At 33.5% G+C, this 24,029-nt stretch overlaps 1 protein-coding gene across 7 annotated transcripts in view; it reads right to left on the bottom strand.

Moving 5' to 3' along the window:
* The window catches only part of DCC (DCC netrin 1 receptor), a 1,370,599-nt gene that overhangs the window by 888,756 nt on the left and 457,814 nt on the right, over positions 1-24,029 (bottom strand). For all 7 annotated transcript variants that reach the window (XM_007486716.2, XM_056824442.1, XM_056824443.1 and 4 more), the window contains exon 2: positions 10,972-11,292. In XM_007486716.2, coding sequence (XP_007486778.2) covers positions 10,972-11,292 — 321 coding nt within the window. The remainder of the gene's footprint in view (positions 1-10,971; positions 11,293-24,029) is intronic.

The following is a 24,029-nucleotide window of genomic DNA, read 5'->3' as shown; positions in this document are numbered from 1 at the left end:
CTTGTGATTTACAACTTATAGTAGTACCATGGCAGTCCTAATGCAATTTTGAAGTGTGAAAACGGATACTTTCAGAAAACAGAGAAGATTTACAATATTGGAAAAGTTACCTTTCTTTAATATGAGGGACCAAAAAAAAAAAAAGAACCACTTTGTGAGGCTGTGTTAAGTTGTTTGAATATATCAGGTATTTGTAATAGTGCAAATTAAAAACAAATCCCTTTCCTTGAAGGAGACTAAAGGGGGTTGGGGGGAGGAATACAAAGGAGAGACAAAATGCTTGTACACATTGAATTTATGTACTTTCTTTTCATGTCTCCTTTTGCTGTTTCTCTCTGTGTCTTTTCATTGTCTCTCTCTTTCTTGATTTCAAGTTTTCCCTTTCCTCATGGATACTGAACTGCTTCATATTAGAAGATATGACATCCTTGCAGATTCTGAAAATGTCTCTTTGAAAAATCACTTGAATTTAACAGATGATCCTTAGAATCATCAATAAGAAATTTGCCAATGCATACAGTTGTACCTGTGTGACCAGGGACAATTCTCTTTATTTTGCTTCATTTCAATTATTTTTCAGAGTCTCAGAGTTTTCCTCTATTTAACTTCAGTATTCTTTCCACTGAGATAGTTAAATGCTCCTTCCACATAATTCTAATTAAAGACTGGAAATAAGCCTAATGTAACAAAAAATTCCTATTATGGACAAGGAGCAGTAAGTAGGTAAGAAAAAAATAGTCAATGGTTTCTGTCCCTTGCCCATCAACAGAAATCTTCAGTTTTACATAATAAGGAGCAGATCATGACTGCATCTCTTAATAGCAAGCCCTGAAAAAAATTCTAGGAGGCCTTATAGACTTCTTGTAGGATGAATTGCATAATATGCTCAGGACTTTATGCAGGAAGCTTATAGATTTGGTAGAAGCAAGTTATATTTGAAGGAAGACTCCTTCATGTTTATGCAGTATTATGTAAGTAATAATGAATAAAGAATCAAGCTTAAAGAGAAATGAACTGTTTACTTTCCTGTAATGCTTTAAACTTACAAAGTACAACACAAATCCTGTCATCTAATCTTCATAACATATTTGGTCAGTGGGAAGTTAAAAGCATTATTCTCTCCATTTTAGAGATGAGTAGACTAAGTCACAGAGAAATCTGACTCCTCAAAACTCCCAGTGTCTGCAAATAGCATGGTTAGAATCTGAGCCCAAGCCTTTGGTTTGTAAACTGTAATATCTACATTAAGTCAAGCAAGGTGAAATGATGTGGTATTTTTTCCATGTCTGTTTCTTTTTTTGCCATAGAGACCAGGTTAATAGTTAATAATTAACTACATGGACTGCAATTGCAAAGATGTAGGCTATTTAGAATCACTGACTTCCAGAAATGGAAATTAAATGGGATATTATTTATTCCATTCCTTTTTCTCTGACCAAGGTTAAAGCTAGTACCAAGAATGCTATATAGTCTTTCAAAAATCTGTTTTAGTCACTAATAATTATGTTAAAAGAGAGTCCTTTTCTATGTCATGACATTTTATCAAATGAATGTATAAGCAGTATAATTCCATCTACATTTCCTTTTATTAATAACTTTCTGCATATGTAGCAGCAGCTACTGAGTTTTTTTTAGCTTTTTTCTTTTCTTTAATTCTAGGAATCTCAACATTTTCTCCCACAGGTGTCTTATCTTTATTCTTCCCTTATATTTTCCCTCCTCTCTTGCTTCCCTTCCTTTTTCTCCCTTCCTCCCTTCTTTCTTCCCTCCCTCTACTCCCTTATTTCTATATTTTCTTTTATATTATAATTGATGAATAACATATTAATGATATTCCCATAAAAGTATATGTGTTTATATTGTAAGACCCTCACCTTACAGTTAGGATTACCTAGGTACAAATCCTGCCTCAGACATTTAATAGACCTGTGATGTTAGAAAAGTCTCTTTAGCTCTAAATGCCCTAGTTCCATCTCTTTCAATAAAGGACTTTGGACTTGATGGCCTCTAAGCTATTTTCCATATGTAAATCCATAATCTTATGAACTTGTATTGGTCAGTATAACTCAGGCCATTAAAACCAAGGAGTACTAAGATTTCATTTGTGCTAGGCATTTCATCTCTTTGACATCTGATTTCTCATCTATGACATGAGGCTAAAGATATTTGAATACCTATTTTATAGGGTTATTATGAGAAAGATCTATTTAAACCTTGAAGAATTATAGAATTATAGAAATTATAGTTATAAGTGAGTTATAAGTTATAATATAGTTGTGAGTTACAAATGGAACCAATCATGTAGTCTCAAAATAAATGACTTTCTACAAATAATATACTTTGAATTCTAGCTAAGAAAAAAATCAGTAAAAAAGGTAAGTTACTAATGCTGAGGTACCACCTCACACCTATCAGATTGGCCAAAGTATCAATAAAGGAAAGTGGTAAATGTTGGAGGGGACATAGCAAAATTGGGACACTAATGCTTTATTTGTGGATTTGTGAACTGATCCAATCATTCTGGAGGACAATTTGGAACTAAGCCCAAAGGGCTATAAAATTGTACATACCTTTTGATCCAATAATACCATTATTGGATCTGTATTGAAAAGGGATAATAAAAAAGGGAAAGGACTTACTTGTGCAAACATTTATAGCAGCTCTTTTTATAGTGGCAAAGAATTGGAAATTGTATGGATTCCCATCATTTGGGGAATGTCTGAAAAGATGGTGGTACTTGTTGGTAATGGAATACTATTGTGCTATAAGAAATGATAAGCAAGATGATTTCAGAGAAAGCTGGAAAGATATAAGGAAACTGATGCAGAGAGAAATTAGCAGAACTGGGAGAATATTTACAAAGTAACAGCAATATTACAAGATGATCATCTGTAAAAATCTGGCTACGTTCAGTAATGCAATGACTTGGGACAATCTGAAAAGGCTTACGACTGGGTATGCTATTCACCTCCAGAGAAAGAACTGTTGGGGTTGTCTTTCACATCAGTGTATTTATGGTTTTATTTTGAAGTTTTGGTTTTGCATGAGTGTGCTATTACAACCATGACCAATATGGAACTGTGTTTTCCATGACAATAAAAATAAAATTAAAAATAAAAAAGAACATTACTTCTGATAATATCCTCAGTCTAAATGTGCTGGTCTCTAGAATATTCTCCAGGTGCATGTTGCTTCTTCAATTATTCTTAAATCTGGATATATTGGGGGAAAAAAACTTAAGGGGCTTTATATTATATTGAATTTAAATAAAAATTACATCATGGACATAAAAAGATAATAGGGAAAAATCCATGCCAGGAAAGGGTTCATAAAAGACAAAGTGCAATAAGAAATTTACTATCATGTAGTCATATTTTCATCAGAATTTTGTGGCAATATTATCTAATCTTTCTTCTTAGTATGATTTGTCTACCTTAACCTATCATTTATCAAGGAAATCAATTTTTAGTATTCTAAAGGGTACTTTGGGAATCAAAATTGTTTTTACTTATTCTCACCAAGTTATTTTAAATGCTATTCTGTCATTTTCATTATAGTGTCAAAAATGCTTCTGTAACTTAAGGCTTGAATGATTTTTGAGTAAAAGAATAAAGATTGAATAATTAGGTTTCTTCTCATTATAATATGAATTAGCATTAATAACAAAGCAAGAGAGGTAATAGATGTGGGTGAAGGGAGACTCAATTTTTTTTAAATTTAGTTTTCTTTTCTTTTTATTTGGTCGCATATTTATAAGAAGCATTACCAAGTTCCTTATTGTTATTTTTACAATGCCATAGAATTCTTTTTTGTTCTTTTTGTATAATTATAAAAGAAATACTTCAAATTTGAACTCTATTCCTCAGTTAACTAGCTTAAGAAGTATTTGGATACAAGTTGGATTAATAAATAGATTTTTCCCTTTTTTCTCCAGAGGAGGGTGAAACTATGTGTGATTACAAAAATGGTGTTCATTTTTCCTTCTGTTCCCTTGTTTTCAGTTTGCCAGTAGTGTTCAAAAGAAATTATAAGATCAACTCCCACTCAAGAGCTACTTGGAAATCACCTATCCATTTTATTTTTCTTCGTCTCCTCTTCTTTTTTTTTTTTAAACCACAGAGCTATACAGAATCAGTGATAGGCAGGGAATTAAACCCACTAACAATTCTGAAAGCTGAGCAATTCATTTTCCTACTCATCATTCTAAAATAAACATTACCCCAAGGGCCCTGAAGTGAAAAGCTTTGTACTGTAAGTGAACCTTTACTCAGAATAGAATTTTGAGGGTATTACAAGGCCTTGGGATACATTTTCCAAACTGCTTTTCTTTGTGAACTTGACCTCATGGGCAAGATTTTTATGTTTGTTCCAGGGGAAGGGAGGAATATAAACATTTTTTCCATAGTGTTTCCTTTCTATAACATGAGAGTGACTTGAGGCAATATAGTTTATTCCTCCTTCCTTTTCAGACAGGCTTCTCCTATTTTCTTCTGTGCTAGAACTTAAAGGTCAGATTATCACTTCACAGAGTGGCCATTCTATTGAGCTAATTTTAGCTTGTCTCACCATAATATGCTTCCACTAATTATTTCATAACTCATTTAAATAAGAGGTAGTCTAGAAGGGAATTCATTGAAATAACTATTCAAGTAACTAATTATTTTAAGCACAGGGGAATTTTAATTATGATGCCTATTTTATTTAAAAGTAGAGTCCCACAATTTGCATCTTGAAACATCTATTGTACTTTAGGTTAAAAAAGGGTGTTTTTGAATAAAATCATAATTCAAGTATTATTGAGTTAGTTTCCCCTTTATTCAGAAGGATATTGGGAAGAATTAAAATATGACTTTGAATGGAAAGTAGCTAAAAGTATCAGAAAGGATTAAAAAACAGATAAGTAAAATGTTATTCATAAAAAAACAATTTAGGTCATAATTATTAAATTGTCTATAAAGATATATATATATATATATATATATATTTAAAAGAGCAACATACATATACACATACATACACACACACACACAGGAGTCACAGTGGTAAGAGCCCTAGATTTTAGAATACTCAAGTTCAAATAAAAATTCAGATACTAAGTATGTATGTGACCCCTTGGCAAGTCACAAAATTCTGTCTGCTTCAGTTTCCTCTGCTATAAAATGGGGAAAATAATTACTTTCCAGGGAATCATAACATTAAATAATATAATATTTATAAAGGACTTAGGAATTTGTTCAGCACCTAGTAGGTACCTGATACATTCTTGTCTCTTTACTTCTTTCCTGATGAACTCATCACCCTGCTAAACCCCTGTAAAATCTCTGTGTTTTGTTACATTTGCTTGAGCTCTGTTACTTGTTGCCTGTATGATTCTGGGCAAGATACTTAACATTTTAGGTCTCAGTTTACTCAGTTCTAAAATAAAGGGATTGTACTAGACAAATTCCCCTCTAGCCTTGTCATGGGTTCCCATAAGCTAATCAATGCATGGTAAAAAAGATCTATTAACTTAGTGTTTTCTCTTTCATCTCTTTCCCACCATTTTAGCCCTAATAATTTCAAATTTAGATTATTATAATAGCCCTCTAACATAATTCATAGGACTTCCTCTCTCTACCCTCTTTTCCCTGCCAACCTAAATAATTTGTTATGCTTCTGTGGATAGAGCACAGAGATTGAAGTCATGAAGATCTGAGTTCAAATTTGACTTCAGGCACTTAACCAGCAGTGAGATCCTAGGCAAACAAGTTTTCTCCTCTCTAAGCTAAGTATCTATAATTCCTTCAGCAAAACTTTATGTATCATGTTATCATCATCATGACAACCCTTCCAAAACTAGGGTGGTCAGAACTGACCACAAGACTACATACAGATGGAGCCTTATCAGAGAATATCTAGAAGGGCTATTGCCTCTCTTTTTCCTGACACTCTGTCTCTCAAATGTAAAAGTTAAGATTCTCTTAACTTTGTTGTCTATCACACTTCTGAGCCATACTGATTTTGAAATTAATTAACACCCAATTTCTTCAGTTTAAAAATAAGAAATTGGGTTAAATATGTGGTCCAGAATCACACAGAGAGTAATTAGAAGATCTTTCACTCAAATTTGGGTTCCATAACTCCAAACCCAATGTTATTTCTACTTTGTCTGCTTAAGTTTCTAAAGACCAAAGTCCATGTGATACCTATTTCTGTATCCCTAAAACTGGTTTAAGTGTCAACTGGTACAAATACCATCTTCATCATCATCTTCATCATTACTACTTTATTCTTACGTTTTTGGGACAGAATTTATATATGACCATTACAGAAATAAGTAAGTGATCTTTGATTATTCCTTCAAATTTGCTGTGCATATAAAGAATTTGAAAGTGGATAAAAATATTACATTTTGTTTCAGAAATTGAATGAAAAGGACTAAAGGATTATGATATGTTTATCTTCTGTAGTATCACTGAAAATATTCTTGATATTCCAGTAATAGGTAGAATGACAGGAATCTCATGCATAACATTCTATTCTCATGTGAATTTCTTCCAAGAGGTCTTAATATTTTGAAAAGAAAAAAATTTCATGTAATGTGGTGGTTTTACATATAACAATTTTTGAATTCTTCAGTATATTTTGGGATTTGTATTTGTAATATGATAATGATAGGGTTGATGATGTTGATGATGAATTTTCTCTTTCATTTTCTCTTTCATATTTTGGTAAGCATTTGGTAATCACTGAATCCTATCCACTTTACTCATAAAAATATAGTCTTGACCTTCCATAATATCATCTCTATGCCATATAGAAGGAAATTGGAATTAATAATCAGATATTCTGTTTTCTTATTTTAGCACTATATTTCCTTCATATATTTCATAAGTTTTCTTATCTCCCAGATACAATTAATAATAGCTACCCTACCTAGATCAATGTGGAAATACTCAGACCATTTCACAGTGTTAAGTTGTCAAGATAATAGTGGATACCTTTTTCATCTTTTAGCCTTGCCATATCAAACATTAACTGTATTCTTTATGTGACAGTAAATGATGATGAGGGTTAGACCTAAGGCAAAATTTTAGAAGCATTAACCTCATGACATTTAACACTTGGTCCATCATGTTATAGGTTAGATTGAATAGTTTATGGAAGGCCAACATAAAAATCAATAGATTCTGTCTAAGTCATTTGAAATTGTCTTGTGAAAAGTGAAAAAAAAAGTCAAGTCACTTATGCAGCATCATCTAGCTGTACATATACACACACACACACACATGGAAAACATTGGCTAAGCTCATGTCTTAAACCACACATTCAGGCAAATGACTTTTCACTTGTAAACGTCTAATGCAGAATTTCAATTACAATTTGCTTTATAACCTTTATATAATGAATTTCCTGAAAAACTACTTTTACTATATTATGAAAGCAACAATTAAAAGTAACCTCTGTTCTGTGAGGAAAATCATGGTATATTTTTTTCTTTACTTAGTTGTCATGAAACTGGATAGACAACATGCCACTTTCCAGGTGAGGAAGCATTTTCATGGTTACATTCAATTCATTTCTAATCAATTCAATTTTACTTAAATCCTAAGAAATCCAGAGAATCAGGGCCATGAAAAGCCTGAAGAAAATGGCAAATGCCATCTTCAGATCTTCCAATCCCAATTTTCCAATTTCATTATTAGTCATCTTACTCCCTTATACTACCTATCTTATTAGTCATCTTTAGTATCCTATCAGACCACTGGACCATTCCAACATTTTGACCAAATATATTTATCTATATATGTCTATATCTATTTATCTATCTACATTTTATATAGATATCTAGATACACACATCCATGTACTAAAAAATATGACAAACAGGCCTAATTAATTCCAAACAAGAAAAAAATCAGTTAATATGAGTATAACTTGATGTACAGTAACTCCAAATAAATAGTTTGGCTGACACAAGATAAAGGTAAAACAGAATTCCTCTTGTTTTTGATGTTGTTTTTCACAAAGTCATGCTTATCTTTCCTTGTATTATTATAAACAAAAACAATTTTTAAAGGTTTTAATTTATGGGTTATGCTGGTCTTGATTCATATAACATGAGATTTAAAAGCTCATACTGTCTATGTTGGTACACCTTCCAATTAATAGGAATACCAACAGTCAGTAGCCTGTTAAATTGGAACTTTAAATACGATATTAGACTAGGAACCAGCTCTCTGGTTATCTTCACTGCTCTTAATTCCTACTTCAGCCAAGTGCACTTTCGCAAATAGTGAATGTCAGATTTTGAAGAGCTCTTCAGAAGTTCCTAGAAAATCGTATGAAGAGTGCATGGTGAGTTCTCTGAATAAAATACACTAAATGATTAAGGACACATTTCACTTGCCACATTTATTTGATTTAAAAAATAGAAAGCATAAGTGGAAAATAGCAGACTTTTAACATGATTTCAAAAGCAGACTTTGAAAGGCTATTGTGTAATTTTCATGCATTGGGCAGTTTTTTTGGAGCAAATCTGACTTTTACCTATTAGTAGTGACTAGTTTATTAACTGTTAATGCCTTAAATTGAGATTAAATCAGATATATAGTTTTTATGAGGAGGATCTATGCCACCCTCCTCCATTCCTCCAATATTCTAGTAGTTTGACAGTCTTAACCTCTGCAGATATAACATTGATGAATGCTGTGTTGCCAAACAACACAGTGAGCATCTAAACTGCTGTGAACAGCCCTATTGCCTCCAAATGATATAATCTAAGATGAGATTGTAACTCAGTGGCTGAATACTTTACCCTCCCTTTACACAGAATGCTATAGCCCAAGCCTCTTTATTTTAATATCTTGCAGGAATGCAATCTTTCTTCATTTCCCCCTTTGAAAGAGAAGCCCATAAAAAACTGAATCTCAATTGCAGTAAACATGAAACCATATCAACTCCACATTAGGACATTCTTATGTGATATAAGATCCTGATTTGATTTTTGATACTAGCATTAAACAGCTGCCCAAATTCATTCTGTTTAACAGGAAAAGTCAGGTATCATGGATAACTGATCAGAGAGATCTCAGAGACCAGGAGACCAGATGCAGTGGGAATGGAGGGTTCTGATTGCAGAGCTCCTCACTTCCTTCTGGACATTCTTTGGCAACTTTTTGTGCCTATCACTTGGTTGGTCATCCTCCCTACACTTTCTGCATTGGTCAGATCAGCAGGATTGGAGTTTTTCTTTTCTTTCATGCCCATCCCCAAATTTGCATTTTAAACATTTATTGTGATCTCTCCATTCTTTACCACTTCTAGTCCAAATGTAAGGAGCTTGTAGACTTGGGTAGGGAGACTAAAAAAGGTACTGCCATGACAGCCCTGAAGATAAAAAAGCAGAAATAGTGTCATATACTGGCAGAGAGGAGGATCAGGGTGAGAGATCATGTACAATCCCATTCATGTCCAACTTCCAACACCAAAAGGTGAGTTATTGGCTTATTCTAGGCAGCCTGGTAGTGTAGGATGTAGAACTTGTAGTTAAGTCAAGATGTAGACTTGAAGTTAAGAAGACTTGATTTCAAATCTCTTTCAGGCTGACCCCTGGGAAGTCAGTGAACATCTCTCAGCCTCTGTTTATTCATATATAAAATGAAGATAATAATAGTTCTTATGTCACAATTCTGCCACGTGAATAAAAAGGACAATATATGCAAAGCAGTTAGAAAACCTCAAGGTACTCTATAAATACTATTGCTGATGATTTATTTAAATATTTTGTTGTTGTTTTTAGTATTAACCAATAGAATTACCATTTCATCCCCCTTAATTATCTTATAGAGAGACTATCCAATATTCAGGCTTCCCACGCCTGAGGGTCTACGTGTGGGAAAGGGTGAAAGAGAGAAGAAACATCCTGCCAAAGCAATGTTTGGTAGTATAAGCTTGGACCTGGCCTAGGTTCTGAAGTTAAGGATTCTAATTCCCAACTTTCCTCCAAGAGATGTTACTAGGTAAACTGTTAAAGGTATACCTAATTTTAAATAACCACCTGGAATATTTATTATACTACAGTAAAAGGATCAGGTTGAAAAATGAGACCTAGAATATAAGGTTAGCTGAAGATAGCCACTTACATCTCTAAACTCAATTCATTCCTTTTATTCCCATGTTGGTGCAGTTAGTGTCTCTGTGCACTAGACAAAAATTAAAGTCCAACTTCAGGCAAATATAACTTCATTATAGAAACACAGGCCAAAAATCTGATTCATCTTGTTGGCCTGACACTACAAGACCCAATAGAAATAATTATAAGCTACCCTCTAACAAGAAAAGATGTGACAGAAATAGCAGCAGATTGCAGATCCAAGAATTTTAATGTATTATTGGCTATGCTACTACAAAAATTTAAGGAAGGAAGGAAGGAAGGGAAGAAGGAGAAGGAAAAGAAGAGAGGAAGGAAGTAAGGGAGTAAGAGAGGAAGGAAGGAAAGAAGAATAGAAAAGGATTGAAGGAAGAAAGAGGAAGGAGGAAGGAAGGAAGAAAAGAAAGGAAGGAAGAAAGGAAAGAAGGAATCATTCTGTCATCTAGAATTGTAGTCAAAATATTAAACGTCATTAAAATAACTGGAAGTATTTTCCAGACTTTCACACTCTTGGAATGCTTCACAATTTATCAGTAGATTGGGATTTCTGTATATTCCACTATTAGAACTATTATTATTATTATTAAAATAAGGCTCATTTTCCTTAGGCCAAAAGCTAATTCACCTGCAAAAACACATTGACAAAGCTGGCCTACAAAAAGAAAATACATGCCTTTCTTTAAACCTTTCTTTTATTATTAGATTGTATCTGAGGAGCAATATAATGAACCTGATTAGCAGAACATGAATTTCTTTATTTTCCCTCCATTGTAAAAAAGTACCAACTGTGTTGAAAAATTTCTTCTTGCCCGCCCAAAAGAAAAAGAAGCTGGCACCTACCTGCTACTGAAACTTTAGCTGTTCTACTGATGATTGCTCCATAATCTCCTAGTGATGCTTCACACTGGTATAGACCCTCATCTGGCTTATGGTGCCTAGAGTGGACTATATTTTGTATTAACAGGGATCCATTTGGCAGTTGCTGTTTCCGTTCATCCATTGCTTGGGCTAAGTGGACACCATCCTTCTTCCATTTGATAACTGGTACTCCTTTGTCTGACTCTGCTGAGCAGTTCAGAAGCACATTACCTCCTCTCATAGTGACAGCATCAGAAGGCTCTGACAGGAATCGGAGGGATGTAAAACTCTTAATCTGGGAACCTAGAAGAGGAAAACAGAAGGAAATCACTTCATTCATTCAGCTATCAGTAGGTGAATGACAAAGCTAAAATATGCATTTGATTTTATTTGGGTCTCCATAATGTATCTCATTTGGCACCATGGGCTATTGACAATACGTCACCAAGTAATGTAAAGATAAGAAAACAATATTGCTTTTACAATCAAAGATAAAATATGTCTGTGGTTAATTTTAGTGCATCTAATGAAATATTTGAAAAAGACTAAAAGAATACAGAAAATAAAGAATTCCAAAAAGCCTAGGCATATCCACATTCCTAAGTTATTTAAAATATCACTAATGAAGAAAATACTATGAAGGTAAATATCTATATCTAAAAACATAGATGTAGATATACACACATACACATATAATACATGTAACAATTTTATAAATATGACTTGCAATTTTTTACAAAAGCTCTATAACATTAAGTAGTTCAAGCATTATACTTATTCTCATTTTATAGATGAGGTAACTGAGGTTCAAATAGATTAAGTGATTTACCTAACTTTGAGTTGGTTTCTATATAAAGGTTTTACATTCTCATTGCCTGTGGAACCTTGGACAAACCTTTTAACCACTTTAGGCTTCACTTTTACATTTACAAATTGAAAGGGTCAGACTAAATAACTCAAACTCTGGAGTTCTCCCAACTCTAAATCTTTGATCTTCAGTGTTTGAACTAAGATTTAAAATCTAGTCTTTAGATTTCAAATGCAATGCTCTTTGTAGTATGCCCAGATGAAAAGATAATTAATAAATATGGTTTTGAGAGATTCTTCAGTTCTAGTATTAAACATCTACTGAACCCTTCTCACAACATTTAGCAACTGTTTAAGAAGAATCATTTACTCAGATGGAATGTTTTGCATAAAAGTGAATCAATTCTGATCCATAGCACATTAAGAAAAATAAATATTTTCTATTTCAAGGTTATGAGACATGAGATAGAGACACTAAAGCTATTATCTATAGCCATTAACCCAGTAGGTAAAGTTGTGTTAATTTTTCCTTTTTATAGTGTTCATTGGGCTTCAAGCCGAAAGCATTAGAGTTGGCTTACTCCCTTCCATAAAATAAAAAGAACATATGAATTCAAATGGAGGAATACACTATGTATTAAGGAAAGCTTAGGGAATAGTTTAATCAGTAAAAATACAATATTCTTCCTAGGGCTACTGAATGTGTTTTGTGACACTAATCCTGATTACATGGAAGAGAGATCAAAAGATCATCTGGCCCATTCCCATCTTATATAGGAAGATTGTTTAACTAGTGAAGACAAATAATTTTCAATTCCCTTTCTAAAAGTTTTGTGTTTTTTTTTCTTATTTTTGTTTTGGACAGAGAGTCTCTAATGTTTGTAGGCTTTCTTAGTAACCTTCATTATGTATATAATATATTTATATTATATATATACATATATACACACACATACTCAATGTTATATTCTAACTGAATTTTCTTGTTATAAGGCAATCTCATTTTCATCTCTTCTATATAAGAATGAAGACAGATAAGCTTTCTCCTTATAATGATCCTTCCTTACTTTGAAGATAACCATCAAATTATCCCATTGTTGTCTTATCTCCAAGGTAACTAACCTCAACTTCATTGGGCATTCTTATTTTCCATAACTAAAATCTTACTATTTGTTCTCTGCATCCTTTTTATTTTTCCACCAAACAAAATACAAAGATTAAAATTAGACATAATATGTGCACTAATGAGTTCCTATTTTCTTTTTTCAGGCTTTAAGAAACAAACTACTAACTGTCCAACTTCATATATTCTATACTCAGTTCAAAATGTGCTATTTGAAGACTCCCATGTGCATTATGTACTTTGTAGTCCACTTGCCTTTGCTGGTTATTCTACTTCCCTAAGCTTGGAGTAACTATAAACCACTGAAATTCTCTTCATCTTTCACGACTTAGATCTAATGATATCCATTCCAGAGAATCCCCCTAATTCCACCATTTAGAAATGATATATCTTTGATATTGCAAATTCATGCTACATTTTGTTTACACTTCTCCTACAGAAGAGGATCTAATGTGTATCAAAATTATTTGTTCAAGTATTGCATTTTTATAGATTGTTAACTCTCTGTGGGGAGGGACACTTCTGTCTCATTCTCACAAGCATGAGTAGTTACTTTTTATCTTATCCTAGAGTGTCCAGTATATAGAAGGTATTGCTGGTACCAGGTTAATCTCCTTTTGTATACAACTGATCATTAATTCCCTACTCAAAAAAAAAAAAAACAACTTCTGTGATTCCTTATTGTCAATAATATTTAATTCATTTTTTTGGGGGGTCTGGCTTTTGGAGGCTTCTCCTGGTATGCCCTACCTTTCAGCTTCTACTCAAAGGTATCAGCTCAAGGCTACAGACATTGCTCTCTAGTAAAACTTGAACCAGATTAAAATATAATTGAGGAAAGTTTAACCAAATAAATAAGATGCAATCCAACATAGAAAAAATGTTGATTTGTTATTTTCTAAGTCATCATGTAGCCTGTAGGAATTTGAATTTGTCAATATTGCTCCAGATCACAGTCAAATTAGACAAGTCCCACTCTTAACTATATATTCTGAACTTCCCTGTCTTTATGTTTTTTCCCCTTATGTTATCCTTTCTCCTAAACTTCATGTCCTTCCCCATCTACTTTTTGAATTTCAAACCATTCAAATATCACTTTCTCTAATGTATCTTTAATTTCCACAGTATTTAGAAATGTCATTCCCCTGTCCCCAGAAAACTCAAGTACAAACACATACACACATACCTCATTTTGTTTTGCACATTTTATGAATATTATTATATATCTATTATGTATTAAAGTTTTTTTTAAATTTTTAATTGTGTCATATTCCCTTAGTAGCATATAAGCTGCAGAAGGTCAGGTACTATTGTCCTAAGTACCCCAAAATAGATCTATCTAATTGGTATGTACTTGATTTAAATTTAGCTAAGTTATTAGTCCTTGTGAGTTCCAATTCTAATTGGAAAGAAAACAATAGTACATAATTGACAATCTCTTTTGGATCCATTTTGAGTTCATGATGTGCCCTAGCAAGCCATTATCTCTCTATCATAAGTTGTATGTATGTGTGGATGTGTGCATATATATGTGTGTGTGTATGTGTGTGTGTCTGCTATTTTTGTTCCTTCTGATGAAAACAGCACTTTGGCCCTCTAAACTTTATAATGTTTTATGGATTACTATTTTTATCTCACTAGACTAGATCATGTTTCTCCATCCAACAAAGTGCCTGAAACCTGATAAAAAAATGAGATTAGCTGAAAGCTTAGAATTTTTTTTCAATTTCTATCATTGAAAAATTTCCATTTCCCTCCTTTGTGAAGCTATTAAATAATATAAGCCAGCAATGCTTAGTTATTACTTATGGTGGAAGCTAGCATTCTATAACTGACATTGACAACCGTTATTTGGGTTTGCTCTATTTAATTATAGGATAATTTCAATCACACCTTCCTTGTAGAAAGAGCACCTGACTTTATTCTATCCCTGGCATTTCTTTGAGTAAGTCACTTAAGATCACCTGGGCTTTAATTTCCTTTGATGTAAAATGAAGACATTAGATGACTAGATGACTCTAAGTTCTCTTCTACCCCTAGGTATCCTTAATTACTAGCTTCTGGATAGAACTAACAAATGGAACATATTAAAAAACTCCAGTGAAACCTAGGCAAATTATATCTATTGTTTCCTCCTTGTCCATATGATCACCTACTTCATTACAGAAGGGAACCCAATATAATTGACATTAAGGTCAGATTATACCATTTACAAAAATGAAGAAAAGGCCTGAATTCCTCTCTCATATTAATTCAGAGGACAAGTGTCTAAAACTTCCATGAAAGTAGTATTAATAAGGCAGAAATGAATAATATAAGAGCATGTGGCTCTATTGAAAAAACATTTATTGCTTTTTTGTTCTTTCTGGGACCCATTTTTTAGACCACAACTTTGGATTGGACACCTTATTTATATGACAGAATGCAAAATACATTTCCACACAGCTGTTTATGACAGCATGCTAATGAGTCTATGTGCCTATTATCACAAGTAAATAATCCACTTAATCTGAAACAGGGAGGATATGACAATTTGCAGAGCTGGAAGTGTGGAACTTAGGGAAGTTAAATAAAGATTAACATTCCTTTAATACAGTTCATTTACAATTGGAGCTATTTGTTCTTCTTCTAAGAGCCACATTTAGATGATAAAGCTTCATGGAAATGTTACCTTATTGTCTAAGAAACTTTTATCAGCTCTGAAATGGGAGAAGGGAGAAAGGACTCCCACAATAAATTGTGTTCATTCTGTGACAGACTAGAGGAAGAATGAACCTATGCAGGAGAAATTCTAAGTAACTGGGAAGAAGATAAAGGTCATCATTTATACCATTTCCTTGACAATAGTGCCTCAGCATTCAATGTCCTCTTGTTGCTTAGGACCCCTAAGGTTGTATTCTACCAAGCAGATGAGCAATTTGGAATTATTGTGTCTGGCAATGGTTCAACTGGGAACTAAGTAAAGTCCAAGTGCCAATAGGAAGCAATAGAAGATGGAAGAAAAATAGGAGAATCAAATGTTGCCAGTATCTTGCTGTTTTCTAAGGTCTCAATGGATCCAAATAGCCATAGTCATTTGCCCTTGACTTCCAGTTTCTTCATCTCTAAAATGAGTGAGCTGACCTATAGGATGTCTAGAATAATTTTCTCTTTTAAATCTATACTTAATATCATATGGTTAACATAAAAGTTTCCTTAGTTGTACAATGAAGAGGTTGGACTAAATGAAACCTGAAATTCCTTATTACTAAGAGTAATAAAGGGTAGCACAAGGAGTATATAGTAAGAATTTTGGTGGGGTAGAGAAGTTGGCTCTTTTGGTAAAACTTTTAAGATAATTCACATTCAAGGAATTATCTATTCACCAAAGGATGGAATAGCTTTTTGAATTGTACCTTGGAAAATGCATTTGAAAATGTCACTATCTTTCCCTTTAGGAAACTGGTCTTTTTTTAATTCAACATCAGATATTATATACTGATTATAGATTAATAATTTTCCTTCAATTACCATATTATTTTGCCCATCATTTTTGTTTTTAGGAACACAAATCCTGTTAAATATATTTTTTTGGCATTGAACACTTCTCAGGTTTTTTTAGGTTGAAAGTCAGAAGAGCTCCAGATAAACAAAAATATCCTATACCACCTAGAAAGAAACTATTCCATCCAGACTAATTCAGGAGCAAAGTATGAGGCAGTAAGCCCAGAATTCATGAAAAATTGCATCTCTGTTAGGAAAAACTATAGCAGATATCATATAAAATCAAAACACTGCAACGTTAGAAATGTAGATATTGTTACTTAAGTTTACCTTTCTTTAGCATATAAATTTCACTTAAAAGTCACTTTACACAAGTTTATATTTAAACTTTCCCTGATGGCCTGAAGAAATCAGGCATTATTTCAGAACATGGCCTGTGGGTGTCAGCTCTGATTGAGTTTGGAATAGTGAGAGCAGGGAGTGATGGGGAGCTTTCCATTGCAACAGAATTTAATTTATTATTTTTAAAACACTCTTTTTTAAAGAGAAAAGAAATTGCTTTTCTTCTTGGATAAACTCCTCAATAAGTAAATAGGGAAGAGCTTAAACTTTTATATGAATCTGGAGTTATTTATTTCTATCTGTTTTGAGGTTTCCCTGCATAAACAAGCTTCTCTGATGATACCTCAAAGCACTGGTTTCTTCCAAATTTATGTTAATAAAGCAGCTATACATAGAGGGAAAACATTTTTAATATCTTCCAGTAACTCACTTGGAAGATCAAAAGAAAAAAATTTAAATGTTTTCAATAGTCAGAATCCCCTGGTGCTTGTCCACCTTATCTTCTCATTCATTTTAAAGTTTACTTTGTCACAGAGACAAGTATTGAGATTTTTTTTTTATCAAGTACAATTTTTTTTCTAAGATTTCAAGCTAAGTTAAAAGGATGAATATCAATTCCTCATGCAGCTAAGAATCCCTGCCCAAGCCCCAAAATATAAAATCTTCAGGGTTATATAATCAAAGTAAGGCTGAAAAGTTAAAACAACAACAAGAACAACAATAAAAGAGTAGCCAAAAAGAGGTCAAACACTGGGTTCTGGAAAATGCTGGATAAATGTCTCAAGATTTTGCTATGCATAGTTCTACATCTTTCAATAAATAAATTCCAAACATCACTGTAGAATGGATAGTTGGAGAGACTACTACCAATCCTTTCCATAGATCACAGTACACTGGATGCCTCAGTCATGTTAACAATTTCTTTTTAAGTGAAATATAAGAAGAGTATGTATGTGTATGTGTGTATATATATATATATATATGTATATATATATATGCACGGTTACATATATATACATACATAGAGATAGAGCTATAGATTTATAGTTTTCATTCAATTGTTCAGTACTGTCTGACTGTGACCCCATCGACGTGGCAAGGAGGCTGACATCATGCCATTTCAGTTTCCAGTGGATCTAGTGACCTACCTATCCACATACAAAGCTTTAGGTGATGTTACTGAACTTTTACTAAACAAATATCCAATAGCATCTTAGAACTTCACAATATAGTTGTTGATAGTTATTCATAGCATGTACAATTAGAAAGGGCATTAGAGATCCTCTAGTAAGATGGTCCCTATTTTATAGTTCATACATGTCTTAAAGGTTTGTGATGATCATAAAAGGTATTCACATTAAAATATTTAATTATGCCTTAAGCAATAAATAATTGCCCAATTATATTATAAATATATTTCCCTCTTAACAACAAATATGCACATATGTAAAATATTATACATTTCTAAAACCTAATTTAGAGCTTTTAGGGGAAAGTTTATAATTATAGTTATTTAAGCACATAATATTAAATCTAAAAGAATATTTTGATTAATATATCATCCTGGAGTTTCATGACATGTTGTTTTTGTTGCTTCTGCTGCTTTGGTTGAAAGTTGTTCACAGAACAGTAACAAAAAAAATTGAGATCAATGAAGATAGTATAATTCTATCATTTCACAGACTGAGCATGCATGGCCTCAAAAAGAGGAATTTCCAAAATCATAAAGCTAATAAATAGCAAAGCCACTCTGAACTTTAACCAAGTCTTCATACCCGAAGTCTTAGCTCTTTCCACTCTACTACCCTTCCATCTTCCTGAAATCAGCAGAAGAATCCTATTACTTTATAGCAACTTCGAAGAGAATGTGAAGAGAGAGAAAGGGGGAGAGGAGCTGCTAGTAAAAAAAAAAAAAGATAAATACTTGGGCTCAGTCACACTGGAATCTTGGTAGGAAGAATGAATGTAATGATGTAGGCAAGGGAATCCTCATATTACCTTAGGGTTATCACAAAGAACTGGTAAATGCTGGGAAAAGGATGAAGAAATGACATCTCAGGCAAAGCTATTCCGTCTACAATCTAGTTAGAGATCTACCTAATTCTAGACCTCATCAGAAACTTCACTTGAAATTTTTCAAGTTTCAGTTGAATTGTAGTAGATGACAGGTAAACAGACAGATAGACAGCATTTTTATATAGAGATAAAGAAAGAGGGAGAGACAGAGACAGAGAGAGGGAGGGATAGAGGGAGGCAGACAGAGGCAGAGACAGAAACATAAAGAGACAAAAAGAACTAGAAAAACAGAGAAACATACAGGTAAATCAAATTGAACAATATTTTTTTTTGAAGTTTTAAAGGGTTTCTGCACAACAATTTTGTGAGATAATTGCACAAGTATTATTAAATTCATTTCACAAGTGAATGTAACTCAGAGAAGAAATGTAACAACCTCAAGTCCAAACTCCACATGAGTGCCAGAGCCAGAACTCCAAACTAGGATCATAACTCCAACATCACCTGCCATTTCCATGATAGTCGTGTCTCTTTTAATTATGGATTTAAACAATTTGAATGGTCTTTCCTCTTGTATGGAAAGCTGAAACTTTGTGTTTCACCTTTTAAGGGATCAATAAATGATGCCAGCAAGGAAGCCTTAGAAATACATACCTTAAAAGAAAACTCAAAGGGGAAAGATAAGCCTGACTTCTCACGAATTCACTTAGAAAAGTCCAAAGCCTAGGCAAACAAAGGACAACTCAGGGAAGGACGCATTCAATGGGGTCCAAATGATTCATCTTTACCAAAATGATATAGAAAAGAAATTCCAAAGAGTCTATAATCCAAATATCAGCGAGAAAAAATGAGTTCAGTTTTAGGGTTAACATTTCAAAATATCTACAATTGGGAGGTTTCTGATCCTGATTTATTCTTAGCACAAGGACACTTCTTTTCCTCTTCCTCTTGCAAGGTGGATAGCAAAGCATATAGATACAAGATATATGGTTCAAGTGTCAATCCCCTCAAAAATATTTCTTCACACTGACATGAGGTCTTGGAATCAAGCATTCTGAGCCCATGGGTACCATCCACAAAGAAATGGTAGAATTTAAGAGATCTGAGGCTTTTAGGGTAAGGACTTTCAGCCAAAGGCAGCTTGCTCAGTGTCCTCTAGCTAAATCCAATGGTAGGGAAGAGTGATAAAGGATAGGGTCAAGAGGGTGCTAATAATTCCTTTTCCCTTTTGCTGCTTCCAGAACCAAATCATCATACCATCCTATGATTCTGCTATTTGATATGGGGTATAATCTAATAGGATTTTTCAGCTCAACAGGTAACTTGGACTGACCTTTAGGTTATCATTTTCTGGGCCAGACACAAAATTAACACTTAAAAAGATAAACTTTGATATGCTCCTTAATCTGTGCTCACTTTGAACCATTTTAACTCCCTCTCTGGCTGTGCCAAAGACAATTTAGCATCTTTTCCAAGTATTTTGCATCGCTAATTCTTATTGTGGAAGAAATTATTTTACAGCATTCCATTGGACCATCCCTGTATATATTTTTAGCACAATAAGAAGTAATGTAAATAATTGAACTAAAAAACAAACAACCAAACAAATCCAGGCCCTGAAATATTACATTTTACCATTTCATTTAGGAAATGAAATCAGAGCAGTAAGCTGACATTAGAAAATCATGATATAAGAAACTGTGGCTTATTATGACAAGATTGTTGTAGCTTTGAGGGGACATGAAAATGATCATACTTCTGGCACTAGAGCAGATAGGATGTATGTCACTGGATATGACAGCTGGGCACTACTGTAGTCTCCAAAGCAGCCCAAAATCACATTCTTTAAACAAACAAACAAAAACACAATGTAGTTAAACATGATTTAGAGTTGGAAGGGAACTTAAGAAAACATCCATAACGAAATTAAATGTTAAAATTAAAAAAAAATCATTGAAAAGGGGCTAATCAAAGGGCAGTTATATCTACCACCTTGAGCAATAGTTTATTTAAAAAAAAAAAAAAGACCGGGCTCAAAGCTTGTGATCTGACTTGACTGCTTCAATTTAGTTTTGCTTCTGTGAAATGAGGGGTTCACTTGGTTACTGCAGAAAGCAGGAATCTTAAATAAATCACTTGTTCACGATGATGGGTATGCTGAGGAAAATGAGGGAACAGGACTCAACTGGTCAGAGTAGAAAAAGAGGTCACAACTGATGAGAAAGGTGCAGGTCAGGCTTTGTTGTTGTTGGAGCTTGTTTAAAGGTCTCTCCTTTATAAATCTAGTCCCCAGAAAACAGTCAGTTGATTAGTAGTATATTATTTAAATGTAAATAAAAACATCTCAATTCCAGAGGTATGATATTTGCACATAGAACAATTAGATTGCATTATGAAGGATACAGAACACTTTCAATGTTCAACTTCCCATAAGGAAAGATAACAAAATCAGAGGAATTCATGCTTGGTTTTGTCCTTCAACCCTTACACAGATGTCAGGAATAAATTCAAAATTCTCATGCCATATATTACCTAAGTTGACATTCCATCAATTTTGTTTATTCCAGTGGCCTTATTTTATATGTATTTTTTGCTGCCCTTACTTTCACTTTTGCATATATCTACACCCAGCTCAAAATTCAATTTATCGTTAAAGTTTTTCTTGCTTAAGCTTAAATTTGAACCTGACCACTGCTTTATTTAGTTTCTCTTGAGCATCCATTCCTATGGGGAAATTGCTTTTGTTGTTATTTGTCTGTTTTCTTTTTGGTAATAGATATATATTACCTGAGGAGGTATTTTGGAGGGGTAGGGGATGGTCATTTCCCATTTGTTGCTTGTTTTATTTTAAATTCCACAAAACAGGATAACCAACCAGGAGAAGCTGGCAACCTGAATTTTCATTATCATACTGTTCACTCAGCTGAGAATACTAAACCACTTTCCTACTCTACCCTGTAATTAGAGCTCTAAACACCTCCCAAAGTCTTCCTTTAGAGAAGGCTGGGATCTGGACTTTGCAGACAACTCTCTACTTTAACATCTTTAGCTCTGCATAGCTTGAATTTCAGGGAACAAGATGGCCTGGGGGTGGGGGTGGGGGATGTTGCTTCTTGATAGCCCTCATTTGCTGCTCAACATCTGCCTTTTGAAGTCATCTTCTCCCATTAGATTGTAAACTCCTTAAGGGCAGGGATTGTCTTTCTTTTTCTTATTTGTATCCCTAGCCTGGCACATATTAAGCCCTTCATGAAGATTTATTGTAGTGTATTGAACTGAATAGTTACTGCTAAAAATCTGAAAGTGAAAAAAGGATGATGAAATAATGGAATTGCTAGTTAGAAGGAATTTAATCAGTCAAGTAACCTAACATGCATCTAGAATCCTTTCTATTTACACAAATACAACAGCCCCAAATACAATGTAATTTAAATGTTTAAATTATTTGCAGAAATGAAAAAAATGTGCGCCCCTCTCCTGATAGGAGAAGCAGAGAATAGGGATAGATTGTTGCATGTTTTATCTCACTCAGATAGGTATTGGTTAGTTTTTTTTTGGATTGCTTTTAGTTTATTATTTTAGTTGTTTTAAAGAATGGGGCAAGAGAGGGAGGAAGACATGTATTTGGAAGTGAGTGTGTGATTGAATCAACATCTACTTCAGGCAGACTAGGCTAGTTTTGCTACATTTGCTCAAGTGTTTTTAACACAAAAGTTTAACTATTTGGAGACTTTATTGTTTCATGGAAATTAGTCTCATAATATTAATGTAGTTTTATGTGTGTGTGCTTGTGTGTGTGTGTGTATGCTTGTGAAATTATATATAATGTGACAAAAGTAATTGGAGCTTTTTAAATGTAATAGACATTCCACTGTTTGGAAAATCAAGTCCTGCCTTCCTCTGATTGAACACTCCTCCATGGCAAATTCAGAGGACTGTTGAACTTAATCAAAGCTGCATCTTTGCTTAAATACTCTCTGCCTTGATCTAGCTAAGTAAATTTATTTTGTTAAGTGTTATAGTTTATGAAAACCTGGAAAGTCTCTATAAAACAAAAGTTACCAAGAAAAATGGAACAAACAAACAAACAAGGGATCTCTGAGGTACAGCAGGGTAACAACAAAACCACTAAATCTCCCCGAGATTATGAAGAATAATAAATTCTTAGTTTTAATAAATAATTTTCCTTGTTAGATCATGAACAAATATCTTCACTTCTTTGCAAATTAATTTCAACTAGACAATGTGGCAAATGAGAAAATGATCTCAAAAATCTCTCCTGGTTTTATAATTCTAAAATTCCACTTAGAGACAACCCCTTCCACATGAATCCTTTCATAATATAAACATCAACCATCTAATTGTTTTTGTGTCTGGATTCTTGTAAGATTGGTTATTTGAAAAAAGAACATATTTTTAGTACAAATAAAAAGCCCTCATTCCTGCCCTGAGGCTCTTCCTATACCATAGCATCCATCAGGGGATTTTATATCAATAGGCCCATAGAATTTGAAATGGTACTTTAAAGACCAATATCGGAAAGGTAATATCTTACATTTCAAGCCTGCAGTTCAACTAAATGCAATTCTGGGTACAGGGAGATATAACCATTCCATGTCCCAGCATCACACTGGATTACTTTAAATGTAACATTGAAAGCTGTGGGGTGTTCAGGCATCTTTCGCTCTATTTTTAAACCTTTTGCCAAGTTGATAAGCATAGAATCACATAAACGTGTAAATTGAGAAGCTAGGTTTTTTTCTTCTTTTTTGGGGGGGGGAGTGAGGGATATTGGAGAGGGATATAGGGAAGGCCTGGAACTCTGATTGCTTTGTTATGAGGAATTCTTAATGTGGAAAATATCTGCAGATTGATCCCTTAGCTGTTATTTAAAGTCTTAAAAGTCTTAGTGAATTCTCTCAGGCACGAAGGTTCAGTGACTTGCCTAGGGTCATACAAATAAAATGTGTCTGAGGCAGCAGTACTCTGGTTAATATTTAATAACTGGTCCTCTGGAAAAAGACATTTAACATTTATTATGTATTATGAATATTTCCTATACTACTTTCTTAAATTCAGACTATCAATAAGATGATAAATCAAAACCTATTTTTTTAGGGTTTCCCGTTTTGTGAAGTGTAAATAAGAATGAGGATGGCTCCAGTAAACCCTTAGAACTGAGATAAGATTTGAACTCAGGTGTCTGTGACTCCAAATAATTCACTCTTTCCTCTGCTTATGTTATGTTTCATCTAAAAAAAAAGAGATA

The sequence above is a fragment of the Monodelphis domestica genome, chromosome 3 (genome assembly GCF_027887165.1).
Source record: "Monodelphis domestica isolate mMonDom1 chromosome 3, mMonDom1.pri, whole genome shotgun sequence".
Taxonomy (NCBI): Eukaryota; Metazoa; Chordata; class Mammalia; order Didelphimorphia; family Didelphidae; genus Monodelphis; species Monodelphis domestica.
Note: the sequence above shows the minus strand (reverse complement) of the source record. Positions and strands in the feature narration are given on the sequence as shown.